Source organism: Hyaena hyaena, unplaced genomic scaffold, assembly GCF_003009895.1.
Source record: "Hyaena hyaena isolate Hyena2069 unplaced genomic scaffold, ASM300989v1 scaffold_111, whole genome shotgun sequence".
NCBI lineage: Eukaryota > Metazoa > Chordata > Mammalia > Carnivora > Hyaenidae > Hyaena > Hyaena hyaena.
Window position 1 is genome coordinate 1,916,576 of NW_024080743.1, and position 13,573 is coordinate 1,930,148.

Consider the following 13,573-nt stretch of genomic DNA (forward strand, 5'->3'; position numbering starts at 1 on the left):
ACATATGCAAACCTGGAAGTAGAAAGAAGTTAACAGCCCAAGGGACAAGACTTGACTAATGGGAGATTGGAGTCACTGGTTATGTTTTCCTGTTTTGTCCCTTGGGCAGAATAATCAAGGTGCATTCTTTGTGGCTCTTCAGAGGGCCCCCGTGAGACTGAGCCCCAGTTACCTATGATGGTGAATACTGTATCAGTGCTTCTCAAACTTTAATATATATACAAAACATTTCAGGATCTTGGTTAAATGCAGATTCTAATTCAGTAAGTCAGAGGTGGAGCTTGAGAGTGCATGTTTCTAAAAAGCTCCAGGGGATGCTGATGGTTGTGGGTCACACTGAGTAGCAGGAAGCTAGAAAACATTGGGTATGTTTCATTCTCCTAATGCCTCAGATTGTCTTGGGATCACTTCCCAAAATAAACTCTTTGCATACAAGCCTATTTCTCAGGTTCAGGATTTGGCAGAACCTAGGCTAAGACAAGTAGTAGACCCAGCAATTCTGTTTCTGGGAATTTATCCTATAGATATGTTCACACACATGTGAAAAAGTGTTATCTACAAGATCTTTCATTACAACATTGTAACAGCAAAAATTTGGAAACAATGTAAATATAAATAGAGGATTAATTAAGCGACTTACCCATATTGTGGGCTATTATATAGGTACTAAAACAGTAACAAGGTTCTTTATATTCTGATAAGAAAAATATTTAAGATGTATGCTAAGTATACGTATAGGAGGAACTTGATGGAGGAACAAGGGGGAGAAGAAGGGGGGAAATGGTGGGGGAAAGGGAGAGAGGCAAACCATGAGAGACTCTTGAATGCTGACAAAAACTGAGGACTGATGGATGGGGGGGAGGGGGGGATGGGCATGGAGGAGGGCACTTGTGGGGATGAGCACTGAGTGTTATGTGGAAACTAATTTGACAATAAACTATTTGTAAAAAAAAAAAAAGATGTATGCTAAGTATAAAGGACACGGTATTGAGAATTATGCATATTAGTGTTTACATTTGAGTAAAATAAAGGTTATATTACATATATTTTTGTTTGTGTATGTATAAAGTAACTCTAGAAAGATGCAGAAAATAATATTTTTAAGTTTATTTTGAGAGAAAAAGAGAGTACAGAAGGGGCAGAGAGAGAGAGGGAGGAAGAAAGAATCCCAAGCAGTCTCCACACTGTCATTGCAAAGCCTGATGCCGGGCTCAAGCTCATGAAACATGAAATCATGACCTGAACTGAAACCAAGAGTCAGATACTTAACCGACTGAGCCACCTAGAGGCCCCCAGAAAATAAGTAATACTGATTTGGAAGAGAGAAAATGAGTGCCTGGGGACAGGAAAGAGAAGGAGACTTTTCTTAGTCTTTATATATTGTTAAAGTTTGAAGCGTATGTTATGTTAACAATTAGATTAAAATTTTATGTGTTTGGCCTAGAAATGTATTTTGTTTTCTTCCTTTGAACTCTGGTATTTAATGTTATATATTCAGTTCAGTATGAAATAAAATTACACACCACCTATGTTATCATTTAAAACCATATTTTAGTTTTCCAGTAGGTCCTAATCTAAATTATTACAACCTTACATTGTATCTGTATTTTTTAAAAAATTGTCATAGCACATAACATATGTAATAAACACTTTATAGATATCTACCAAGTATTTGAATACTCTACATTTGGGTTCACCACCAGAACAATCATTACAGTAGAACAAATTGGACTTATTGCCTAAAAGCAGTTACTCAGGATGTCATCAGATGGGGGAAGGATGATGGTACCCCCCCAAATAGCATTGCATGATTTTTTTTACTCTAATTAAAGCAGGGAAACATATAATAAAATTTTTAAAAATTCTTGGTTAAGAAGGAGGCGTGCCTGGATGGCTCAGTTAGGTGCCCGACTCTCTTTTTTTTTTTTTTTTTTTTTTTTTTTTCTAGGAGAGAGAGAGACAGCGTGAGCAGGGGAGGGTCAGAGAGAGAGGGAGTCACAGACCGAAACAGGCTCCAGGCTCTGAGCTGGCAGTCAGCACAGAGCCTGACGCGGGGCTCGAACCCACGAACCGCGAGATCATGACCTAAGCGAAAGTCGGATGCTTAACCGACTAAGCCACTCAGGCGCCCCTAGGTGCCTGACTCTTGATTTCAGTTCCTGAGATTGAGTGCGCCCCCCCCACCCCCATCAGGCTAGGCACTGACAGCACAGAGCCTGATTGGGATTCTCTCTCTCTCTCTTTTCTCTCTTTGCCCCTACCCCACCCATACTTGTGCAAACATACTGTCTCTCCACCTCAAAATAAACATTAAAAATATAAAATGTTAAAAAATTTTGTTCAAGGATTAAACAATTTAGCTTAGGAATTCACATATAGACTCTCACTCTCTGATGATGCTAAGAAATGAACAAATATTTCAGAGTCTACTATGAGCCAATTGTGTACTAGGCCCTGGGGATGCAATGGTGAGCCAAAACAGACATGTTTTCATGCTCAGCAAACATACAGTCTAGTGAGAGAGACAGATATTAATCAAGTAGTTATTCTCATGATTGAATAATTAGAAATGAATTAAGTACTCTAAAAAAAGACAGGTTGTCTGGTGGCATGTATAAAAGAAATCTGATATAGGGATAGAGATCAGGGTCAGATAGAGTTTGAGTTGAGATCTGAAACATAGGGTATGCAAAGGTTATATCGTGCAGCCTGTGTTAAGGATGTCAGTCTATCACTTCCAGATTTATCTATTGCTCTGTAACAAATGACCCCAAAACAAAGTGGCTTAAAACTACAGTTTATTGTTTCTCCTAATTTTGTGGATTGACTGGGTAATTCTTCTGCTGATTGTTTCCTGAGTTCCATTCTGCAGCTGCTTTCATCTGGTGGCTAAGTTGGAGCTTGGGTTCCCACTCCATGTGGTCTTCCTTACCCAGCTTCATTGCCTTGTGGTCCCAGAATTGCAAGCTGCAGGGCTTCTTGAGACCTTGGCTCTGGAACTTGCACAGTACCAGTATTTGTGCAAGCAAGTGAAAAGACTTGCCTAGGTTCAAGGGATGAGTAAATAAATTCTACTTCTTAATAGATGGAGCTAGAAAGAATTTGTGGCCATGTTTTTCAATCTACTACAATCTATCAGATAACTCTATACTCATCAGCTATTTACTAAGTATTGTTTTAAGAACTAGAAGCCAAGTATGAATAAGATAAAGTACTTTATATGTTGCCGTTTTTTCCTTTTCATTGGAGCACATGGTATTTGTGAATTATCATTCCACTTTCCATAGAAATCAGTATCTGTGAATATTTTTTTTCCTGTGGTATAAAAATGAATCATCATTAAATGAATAAAATATAAAGAGTCTTACCTAATTAGAGTGGAGGAAGAAAATCACTGGAGAATATAAGCAATTTTTAGACTTCCTAAATTTGTAATAAAGAGCATGTATTTTGTAGTCAGGAAAGAATTCAGTTTATGTCAGTGTAGCTATATAGTTATGAATGATATCTGTAAGCACAAAAACTAATTCAGTAGTGAAAATCTCAGAGAGGTCAAGTTTTCCTTTGTACTTATAGCTCTTCTCTCGGGTTTCTTTTCGCTCTCTTTTAGAGGTGGTTTATCCCTAGTTCAAAGTTTGCCCTTTTGGATAATTCTGAATGAAAGAATAAGTAAATATTATGTCATGACAAAGATATTAGCAACTTGGAATTTTGGTTTTTTGTAGGGAAACATCATAAGAAAACAAAAGTATTTGATTTGTTTTAGAAAGTTACTTTATAAATAGTAACTTTTTTTCCAATATTTTTTAAATTATAAGAATGATAAGAATGCTGCTTTTCTTCTGATGGAAAGTGACAGGCTAATCATCAGTTTACCCAGAGTGAAGTGGACAGAAGTAGCCCTGACAATGGCATCTCGGCTGCAAGAAGAATGTATTGCATTTATTGTTAAAAATTTCTCCAGGATCATTCACAGTGAAAATTTTGCTCTTCTCTTACAGGTACTGTGTCTAAAATTATATCCTATATTTAGTCCCATCTTTGTGTTCTGATTACAGTTATGTAAGAGTTTTTAAATGCAGGTTGCCTTTGATTAAATTAGTGTGACTTAAATAAATTCCATAACAGATGGCATGCTTGCATAGGATTTAGAGCAGTGATGGACAGGATTTTTGGCTTACAGGATAGTGAAGGCAGTAGGGGACAGGCTTGTATGCACTGGCAAGACGTAATGTAACCCTGGCCAGAAGTAGCCCTCAATCAGCATAAGCCATGTGTTAGAAACCTGTGATAGATGTGTTGTTTTCTAAGTAATACCATTATAGTCCATGCAGAATTCTTACTGAGGATCCACTTGCTCTGAATTCAGTTACTGAATAAAGAACTTTGATTATTTGTTTCTAATTCTGTTTTTAGGACTATTTTGGTTCCTAGGAACTGTGTGTATGTGTGTGTGTATGTGTCTGTCTTTTTAAAGGAAAGATTTTTATGATATTATTATAATTACATGATTATAATATATTATAAAATATTGTATTACGATAAGAGGAAATAAGATTTCTAGCTGACTTTCAATGGTCAGTTATGATGAATGGCGTGTTGTTAAGCCAGACTTTCACATTTCTTACACATTTTACATGTATTTCTATTAAATATAAATTCTGTGTTTTGTAGTCACAAGCAATGAGCAGCACAGCTGATCTGTTGGATAAAATTTTAAAAGCAATTGAAGAAAACATTACCACTGAGAATAGCTGCTCTCTTCTTATGGCTCTGGACACGTTACTGAACTCTGACAGTACAAAGGACATGGTATTGAAACTGATGAAATTCATTTAAATGATATATTTGAATTGCTTTAAGGTTTTAAAATATATGCACATTTTTAGTGTTGTAGGGTTCATAAAATCTTGGCGATCGGGGGTTGGTTATAGTCCCTACTTTTGTGTCAGTTTGGAATTTGTCCCAAATAAAAATTTAATTTCATTTACCTCCAAACAGACTTACTATAAAAGTTCAGAATTTGGCAGTTTGACTCACTAATTCTAAACATAGTTTGGTGCTGAACAATATTAATTGGTACAGCATAACTCTGGTATTTCTCCCATGTTACTATATTAAATTTCTTAAATGTAAATCTTCTAGAATATTTAAGTAATTTTTTAGAATTTTTAATAATCAGTGTCTTTTATTTGCAGAATATGTTCTTAATTCCTTTTTGCCTTCAGAAAAAAATCATATTTAAAATTGGGTTGACTAGGAAAAAACAAAATTAAAATGTTTCTCTTTTTAAATGCAATTAATCAATGATAGTAAGCTTATTGCAAATTATTAAACTTTTGTTTTTGTTTAACAAAAGAATGGTAAAAAAAATTTCATCATATTTATTACTATTGGATAGAGTATTTGACCTTGTAATGTCATAGTTGATTTGAAAAGACTATAGAAGGGATTCATGTAAAGGCCATTGGTGGTTTAAAATAATGTTTGGTTGAAAGGATAGGTTTGGCTTCATGTTCACTATAAAATTCTGTTTTTGAAGAGTAAGCCTTCATAAATAACATGGACTCGATGATTTTAAAAATCTAAGTGATGACATCATTGATCTAGCTTAGGAGTAAGTAGATTCGGAAAGGAATAATGACTGGTTGCTATGACAATGTGGCTCTCACCAGCTGCTGATTTGTTGCTTGAACACAGGGTTTTACGTGCAAGATCCAGGCTCTGCGTGATAAGCTGTGGATCTTCCTGGTTCAGTCTTTCTATGCTGTTCGTCATACAGAAAGCTGGAAGCTGATGAGCACAGATGATCAACAGAAAATCCAAGCAGGTATGGTAGCCTTGAGATTTTTTATTCTTATATTATGATCTTTGTAACAAGAGACATTTTGAGGGGATTCTAATAAGTAGTAGGATTAACATTGTTTGCTTCTGTTCAGTAATAGCTTGCTAATTGAAACTAGTGATAGTATGTTTTAATAAATCATGCTTTGCTGTTCTTAGAAGACGACTCATTTCCTTTATATGTGTGTATATATATATATATGCATATATATATATGTCAGTTTTTAATCCTGCTCCGTATTCTGTATTAACAGCAGTGTTCCAGCCAAATTTTCTTGAAAGCATTCTTATAAAGAGATTAGAAGTATAGGAAAATTCACATAGAACATATTACGAAACATACCTTCTCTCCCTGTTTAAATATATTTTGCGATAAAGCTTTTCCATCTTTTGCTTAAGATATCATTTCTTGTGGTTTTGTATAAATTAGATGGCTTTATTTCACAATTGATTGGTTCAGTGATATGGTGTGTGCTATTGCGGAGTGTCCCTCAGGAGCCACACAGTGGTCTCTGACATTTAAAAGGTACCATTTGAAACGTTAGCATTAAAGAAAAGACGTATATTGCTCAGAATATGTTTGTTTCAAAAATATTAAGATAAAAATTTTGAGGGTGTGGAACTAAAAATGGCTTCATCACTAATTTTGGGTTAAAGCAGGTGCCTTAGAAAAAATATTTGCAGATTCAGCAGGTATACTTTTAAAAACATTTCAAGAGACTATATTTTAGGAAGCAAACATTTTTGTACTATAAAATATGAAAGCCCTATGTAATATATTCTTGATAGTACATAGATACCTGAAATTTCTTCAGTGGAATAGTCAGAATATGATTTGCTCTGTCTTGTATTATGAGCATAACATGATAGTGTAGCTAGATGTGATCTGAAGAGCACTTTTCAAAGAGATTCCAAGAAAATATTCAAAGAACAAAATCATGAAACAGTGAAAATCTCAAGGTCTTCAGGATTTTGAATTTTTTTTCCTTGTGACTATTTGTGTAGTGGTTTTTAAATAACAGTGTTTTTACTACAAAATCTGTTCAATGTAAAGAAATAAGATCAGCATTCCAGAATAGGTGTCATTCAACTCTCTTCTGATTGGTAGTAAACTTTGTTTTTCTTCATTTTAAAATATTTCATAGTTAAGTTGGGCCTTAAGTACTGTTCTTTATCTTAATTCTACAAAGTGCTAATTATAAATACCTGCAAATACATACATATACATATGTAAAACAAAATGTTATTGGTAATTGTACTGATTGTCAAAAAGAACTTTTCAATCTATTCTATCAGTATAATAATATTTTTTTTTAATATTCAGAATGTTGAATGGATAGTTACTGCACTGGGAAACCCCACATAAAGGAGTGATTCTAGGTTAACTTTTGTTATATTTTAATTGAGTTACTGACCTTTGGGGGAAATCTTACATTAATTTCTTTTTGTATAGGACTGTGCAGAGTCATCTTATGCTTACTACAAATCAGTCCTTATAATGCCATTTAAGGATCCTGCTTTCTCTTTATAGCACAGATCCTATGGAACACAAATAGAAGACGCAATGGTAGTATTGCAAATAATTTAATATATTTTTCATCAGCTGTTTTAATATCAAATAATTTTTGGATATTATATATATTTTTTCAAACTACATTTTCAAACCCTATAACCTTCAAAAGAAAGAAGTACATTAGCTGAACTATATTTATGGCTCTCGTCCCATTATTTCTGTATATTTTCCTGACGTCATTCAAATTCTTATTTGAAGACCATAAACTTGAGTTCCTCAATAATTCCCATATAGACCTAATCTAGAAAATGAATTTTGATGTAATTCTAAAAAGAATGATATGGATTTGAGGATTGTTTCTTGTTTTATTTTCAACAAAACCTTGTTTCTTCCCCTTCTCTTTCCTTCTTCCTTATGACATATACCTGCAAAAGCAGGAAAAATTTGTAGTTAACTTCAACAGAATATTTTTACATTTTTTTAGGATAGACATTTTCTCATATTTAATGGTTTATGAAATACTACATTTGCCACATCCTGTAATTTTTTTGGAAATTTGGAAAACTAAATGAAACCAATTATCCTTAAAATTTCACAGCTTGAGAAAAATTCTGTTGTTTTTATAAATGTATGAATCCTCTAATGAGATTTTGCATTTCTTATTTATTACTTTTAATAACATAAAGTCCATACAGACCAGAAAATAAGATTGAAAATGGGGTTTTTTAAATAAAAACTTCTAAAGTATAATATGGAATTATCTATGTGTGCTAGATTGCTTTTAGTCTTTTTTAAGTTACTTCCATTAAAACATAACCTTTTCATACTTTTATGGTAATAATAGTGTTTCCTATAAAAATAAATTGTTGTTTTTTCCTACAGCTGCATTTGACAAAGGTGACGATCGAAGACTTGGCAAAAAGCCTGTATTCAGTAGCTCTCAGGTAAACTTTTAAAATTTTCTAGGTCTAAATGAAAAAAGGTACTAAATAATTTAAATTTTTTATTTTTATATTTCAATGATTTTTAAAATGTATTTTTCATTAATTATAGTTGTTTCCTGATGAAAATAATTTTGACTCCTTAATCAAGTGAATATTCTATTATTTTTAAATGATGTGAATTTTTTCTATACAGTTGGCATAGAAAGTGAAATATTGTCTGCCTTTTTTATTTCCTTGAAAACCCTTTTAGCAACTAACATATTGGAGCTATTCCAATATATTAGAAATTATCTAAAATTCTAGACCTAATTCAATGTCTATTTTTCTAATTAACCTACTTCTTACAAAAGATTTTAGTTGTCCCACTTTTCTCTATACTAAGATTTTAATTCACATAACACATTTTTGGTGTGAAAAAGGCAGTTAGTTACCAAGAGTATAGTTGTGTTTTACTTTAATAGTTATTTGCTGTATTTTTATGAGCTATCTAAAGTAGTCAAAGTCCTAGAAACAGGAAGTAGAATAGTGGTTGCCAGAGGCTGGGGATATAAGGAAAAGGGCAGTTGTTCAGTGGGTATAAAATTTTAGTTCTACAAGATGAGAAAGTTCTAGTGATTTGTTGCAGAAAGTTTATATAGTTAACATTACTGTACTTCCCACTTAAAAATGGTTAAGATGTATTTGTTGTATACCATTGTTGAAACATTGTTCTTTCCTTAAGCACCAAATACTGCTAGACTCCCCCTTGACCATTCTTAAGTATATTATACAGTTCCATAGAACAAACTCTAGGAAGTAGTACCTTAGGACATTTTTCTCTATGTACTAGTTCCCTGCTGTCCCCAGGGGTTTGTTTGTCTGTCTGTTTTTTTAGGCCCTCAAAGAATTAGCCTACCTGATTTGCTTTCTGCTATTCTACCAACTGTTACCACTAGGCTTTTCCTCTTTCCTTGTCTTACAGTAAAATAGAACAAAGTTTCATTGCTCTTTGTTATTGTCGTGACTTTCAGGTTGTCCAGGGGTTTATACTATTAACCACAGTGGGAAGGAAGCAGGGTAGTATATTTTCCTAAAAAGAGCAGTGGTATACTGAAATGGGTGCTGGGCATAGAATAAGAATTGAAAATCATGACTTCACATTTATTATCTCTGCCGTATGTGAGTCTTAGTTTGCTTGTCTGTAAAATGTAATAATAAAACCTAGTGAAATTATTGTGAAAATTAAGTGAAATAATTTATGTGCAATTACTTGGTATGTAGTAAGTGTTCAATAAGTGAATAAATGTGTTTTCCAAAAAGAGATGAGTTCTTCTGAAAGATAATGAGATAAGACAGAGAGAACGGTTTAAGAAGAGTGTTGGTACCAGAATACTTAAGGTAATGATGTCTGGAATTTACTTCAAAATAGAATAGTAGCAGTTATATATGAGACAAAATTGGCCAAGAGCTGATTATTGTTAAAGCTGCATGGTACATGGGGTACATAGGTACATGGGGATTCATAATACTATTCTATCTTCTTTTGATTATGTATAACTTTTACTATAATAAAAAGTTAATAAAATTCATTGCAAAAAAAAAAAGTTAAACAAAAAACAAACAAGAAAGGAATAGTACTGGAACCAAAAGGGTGTCTCAGGGGAATTCTTTAGAGGGTTGCCTTCTTCTCATTTTCGTCAATAGCATGTGGTGACCTTTCCAGTTGACCATTTATATACAATAAATATATGTAAACTTTGTAGATGTAAGTTAGAGAATGCCTAGATGTGTGTGTATGCTTCGAATCCTCATCATGCTGTACTATGTTAATATGAAGTTTCTGAGAGAGTGTGGTTACCCTATATACTACATAGATCTCACCCATAACATGATGCTTTGAAATAGATAGATTCAACAATACAGTAAAGTAAGTAGGATCAGTTTTAAGGGTGAGAAGAAGTCTAAAATCAGAAGTCTACCTGGTTTTAGGTATTCAAAATAGAGATGGCTCTTTTCTGCCCATAGGTCTTGTCCCTGTGCTTTAAGAAAAACACATTTTTGCACCAAAATAAATAAATAAAAATAGAGAAAGGTTATTTTTTGAGCTAAAATGTGATCAAGAAGACAAAAAATGAGGACCAAACCTATTTGAACTTTATAAATATTACATAGAATCCTAGACACTACACTGATAGGACCAGTCTCCACCCTCTCTAGAATTAAATATTATTAATATGAGGCTCAGGGATGTGAATGACTTCTTAAACATCCTAAGTCAGTTACAGGTAAAGTTATGACAGAATCCAATGATTCTTTTATTAGTACTACACCTAGCTTTTTCCGAAACTTAGCCAGGTGATTTATTATGTATGTATGCATGTATGTGTGTGTGTGTGTGTGTATATATATGTGTGTGTGTGTGTATTTACATACATACATACATGTATGTATGTTGTCTTTATCCTGGACAAATTTGAAATAATTAGCCCTTGAGCTATATATCAATATATACTTAGATTTAACAACATGGTTCACATTCTTTAAAAAAATGTTTATTTTGAGAGAGAGAGAGCACTCATGCAAGTGGGGGAGGGGCACAGACAGGGGGAGACAGAATCACAAGCAGGCTCTGCACTGTCAGCACAGAGCCCACCACACAGGGCTTGATCCCACGAACCATGAAATCATGACCTGAGCTAAAAGCAAGAGATGGATGCTTAACTAACTGAGCCACCCAAGCGCCCCTAAGAACATGCATCACATTTTTTTGAGTATTCAGTATTACAGGCACAGTGCTAAAGGATACAAAGATGAAGACAAACAGGCTCTTCCTCAGAGCTCTGCAATTTCATATAGCTTTTCAAGGCTGAGGCAGGGGTGGAGGCATATTTAATAAAGAGTGGCAGCTATAATCTTAAAATTTTATTTGCATTTCCTACCAATTTTTTAAATATTGTTATTCCTTCTATAGCAAGGTTGATTCTAACCAAAACAATATAGGTGTCTTGTCTTCAGTGTCTTAATTGTCTTTCTGTTTTCCTCTTTTTACCTACTTCACCTGTCTTTAGGACCCCTTTTCCTCCACTTTCTCCTTATAGCCAGAGCTGTATTACTATCTTGTTTCTTCCAAAAGCCAAACTTTTCATATGTACTGTCTTGTTTCCCAGGGGCTTCCAAACCTCACCCACAAGGATTAAGTCTTTAGTAATAAAATTTCTGGCAGTTGGGTAGGATTGAAGAGTAAGTTTTTTTGTGAAAACCTTTATAATGGCCCTCAAATTATACCATATAGATGACTGCCAGCTTAAAGCAGTTAATCATGATCTCAAGTCCTACTTCTTTCCCTATCAGCATATGACCTTGGTAAATCACATACCTGCTTTAATCCCCAATTTCCTAAAAAATGGGGTTAACAACAGGAGCACTCTCACAGGAGCGTTGTGAATATTAAGTGGTATGCCCTATGAAAACGATTTTAGCATACACCCTGGAGGTGGACCGTCAAAAAAGGTTGGACATTGTTATCATTGACCCAGGGCATCGTGACACCTTTAGGTATTAATCTCTACTATAATTTCATAAAGTTAAATAGTATGCCTTTTTAAAATAACATTGCCTTTTAATTTTTTATGGTGTATTTCAGATTTAATTAAAGTAATGTGACCAAAGACACATTCAAGTGATCAAAGATAATTCAAATTTTGAGTTGCCTTATATTATAATTGATTTTTGCTTTTTCCTCTTTGAAAAACTCGCTTATTGAAACAAAGTATTATAAGTCAAAGACATCAGTCAAGTTATAAAGTGTTTTTTCTTCCTTGTAGCAAAGGAGACAAGCTTCTGACTCTGGTGTTGTAAATAACAAATCTTGGAGAGGAAATACCAAGAAGGAGTGTTGGAGTTATCCCTCTACTAAGCAAAAGATGAAATCTGATGGATTAGGAGCATCTGGACATTCATCAAGTTCTAATAGAAATACTATAAATAAAACTTTGAAGAACGATGATTTAAAGGAAAAGGGTGATACAAAAATAGCATCTAAGGTTACAAAAGAACTTAAAACTGGGGGAAAAAATGTTTCTGGAAAGCCCAAAGCTATAATAAAGTCCCAGACAGAAAACAGTGATAATGCAAAGTCAGCAAACATGTCGCCTAGACAAGCTGTGGAAAGATCAGCAGCAATAGCAGCAAATGGACAGAAAAGTTCATTAAATGGGAAAGGAGTAAGAAATCAGGAAGGGCACATTACAGGTGCCAGACCTAAGGTACTCACTGGAAACTTAAATGCACAAACCAAAGCAAAGCCTCTGAAGAAAGCGACAGGAAAAGATTCTCCGTGCCTCAGCATCACAGGGCCCTCCAGCAGATCGACAAATTCAAGTATGGAATTACTGATTTCCACTGAATGTCTGGATGAACCAAAAGAAAATGGATCAGTAGGAGAAGAGAAGCCTTCTAGTGATAAACTGTCCTGTTGGGAATCTCCAGGGCACTCCATGAAAAACAGTGTGGAAAATATCAAAACCACTGTAGGTGGGTTTTAGTACCCTCACTTTTAATAACTCCTGACAGTTAAAGTTCCTAGGAAAAATTATTCTCTTTTTGGATGTTTATTTAGTTTGAAATGCCAAAAAGCATTTATTTACGTGTGTTCATGGAAACTGAGAGAAACCATACTTCATCCCACATTAACATTTAATTTTGGATATAGTGTCTGACCACTGAATTTATGCATGACTTTTACATATTCAGTTCTCTGTTTCATGACTCACTGTTGCTTAATTTACAGCTATAAAATCTCGACCTGTTTCAAAAGTTGCCAGTGGAACTTCAAATAAAAAAAACATTCATGAAGAAACTAGTATAAATAACACGTAAGTCTTCCTCCGTTATTTTACCTTTACATTAGCTTTTTCTGAAAGTTCTGTATACTAACATCTAGCTAAGTATCTTAAAAGTATCTTTTCAGGGCGCCTGGGTGGCTCAGTCACTTAAGCATTTCACTCTTGATTTTGGCTCAGGTCATCATCTCGAGGTTCATGAGTTCAAGCCCCTCATCAGGCTCTGCACTGCCAGATTGTCTGTCTCCCTCTCTCTCTGCCCCTCCCCTGCTCACACTGTCTCTCAAAATAAGTAAATAAACATTAAAAACATTTTTAAATATATCTTTTCTTTTTTGTTAGAAAATTTAATGTATTTATACAATGATATTTCAAAACTATTAAAAGATAGTATACTTACACAGAATGATCATTGGGGCTCAGCACTAACAGCACTAACAGTGCAGACCCTG

General features: G+C 34.2%; 1 protein-coding gene across 1 annotated transcript in view; it reads left to right on the forward strand.

Moving 5' to 3' along the window:
- Positions 1–13,573, forward strand: part of BTBD8 (BTB domain containing 8) — a 107,045-nt gene that overhangs the window by 87,366 nt on the left and 6,106 nt on the right. Inside the window, exons 10-15 of the mRNA XM_039236475.1 lie at positions 3,819–4,001; positions 4,675–4,812; positions 5,701–5,830; positions 8,240–8,301; positions 12,105–12,813; positions 13,070–13,154. Of these exons, the coding sequence (XP_039092406.1) occupies positions 3,819–4,001; positions 4,675–4,812; positions 5,701–5,830; positions 8,240–8,301; positions 12,105–12,813; positions 13,070–13,154 (1,307 nt within the window). The remainder of the gene's footprint in view (positions 1–3,818; positions 4,002–4,674; positions 4,813–5,700; positions 5,831–8,239; positions 8,302–12,104; positions 12,814–13,069; positions 13,155–13,573) is intronic.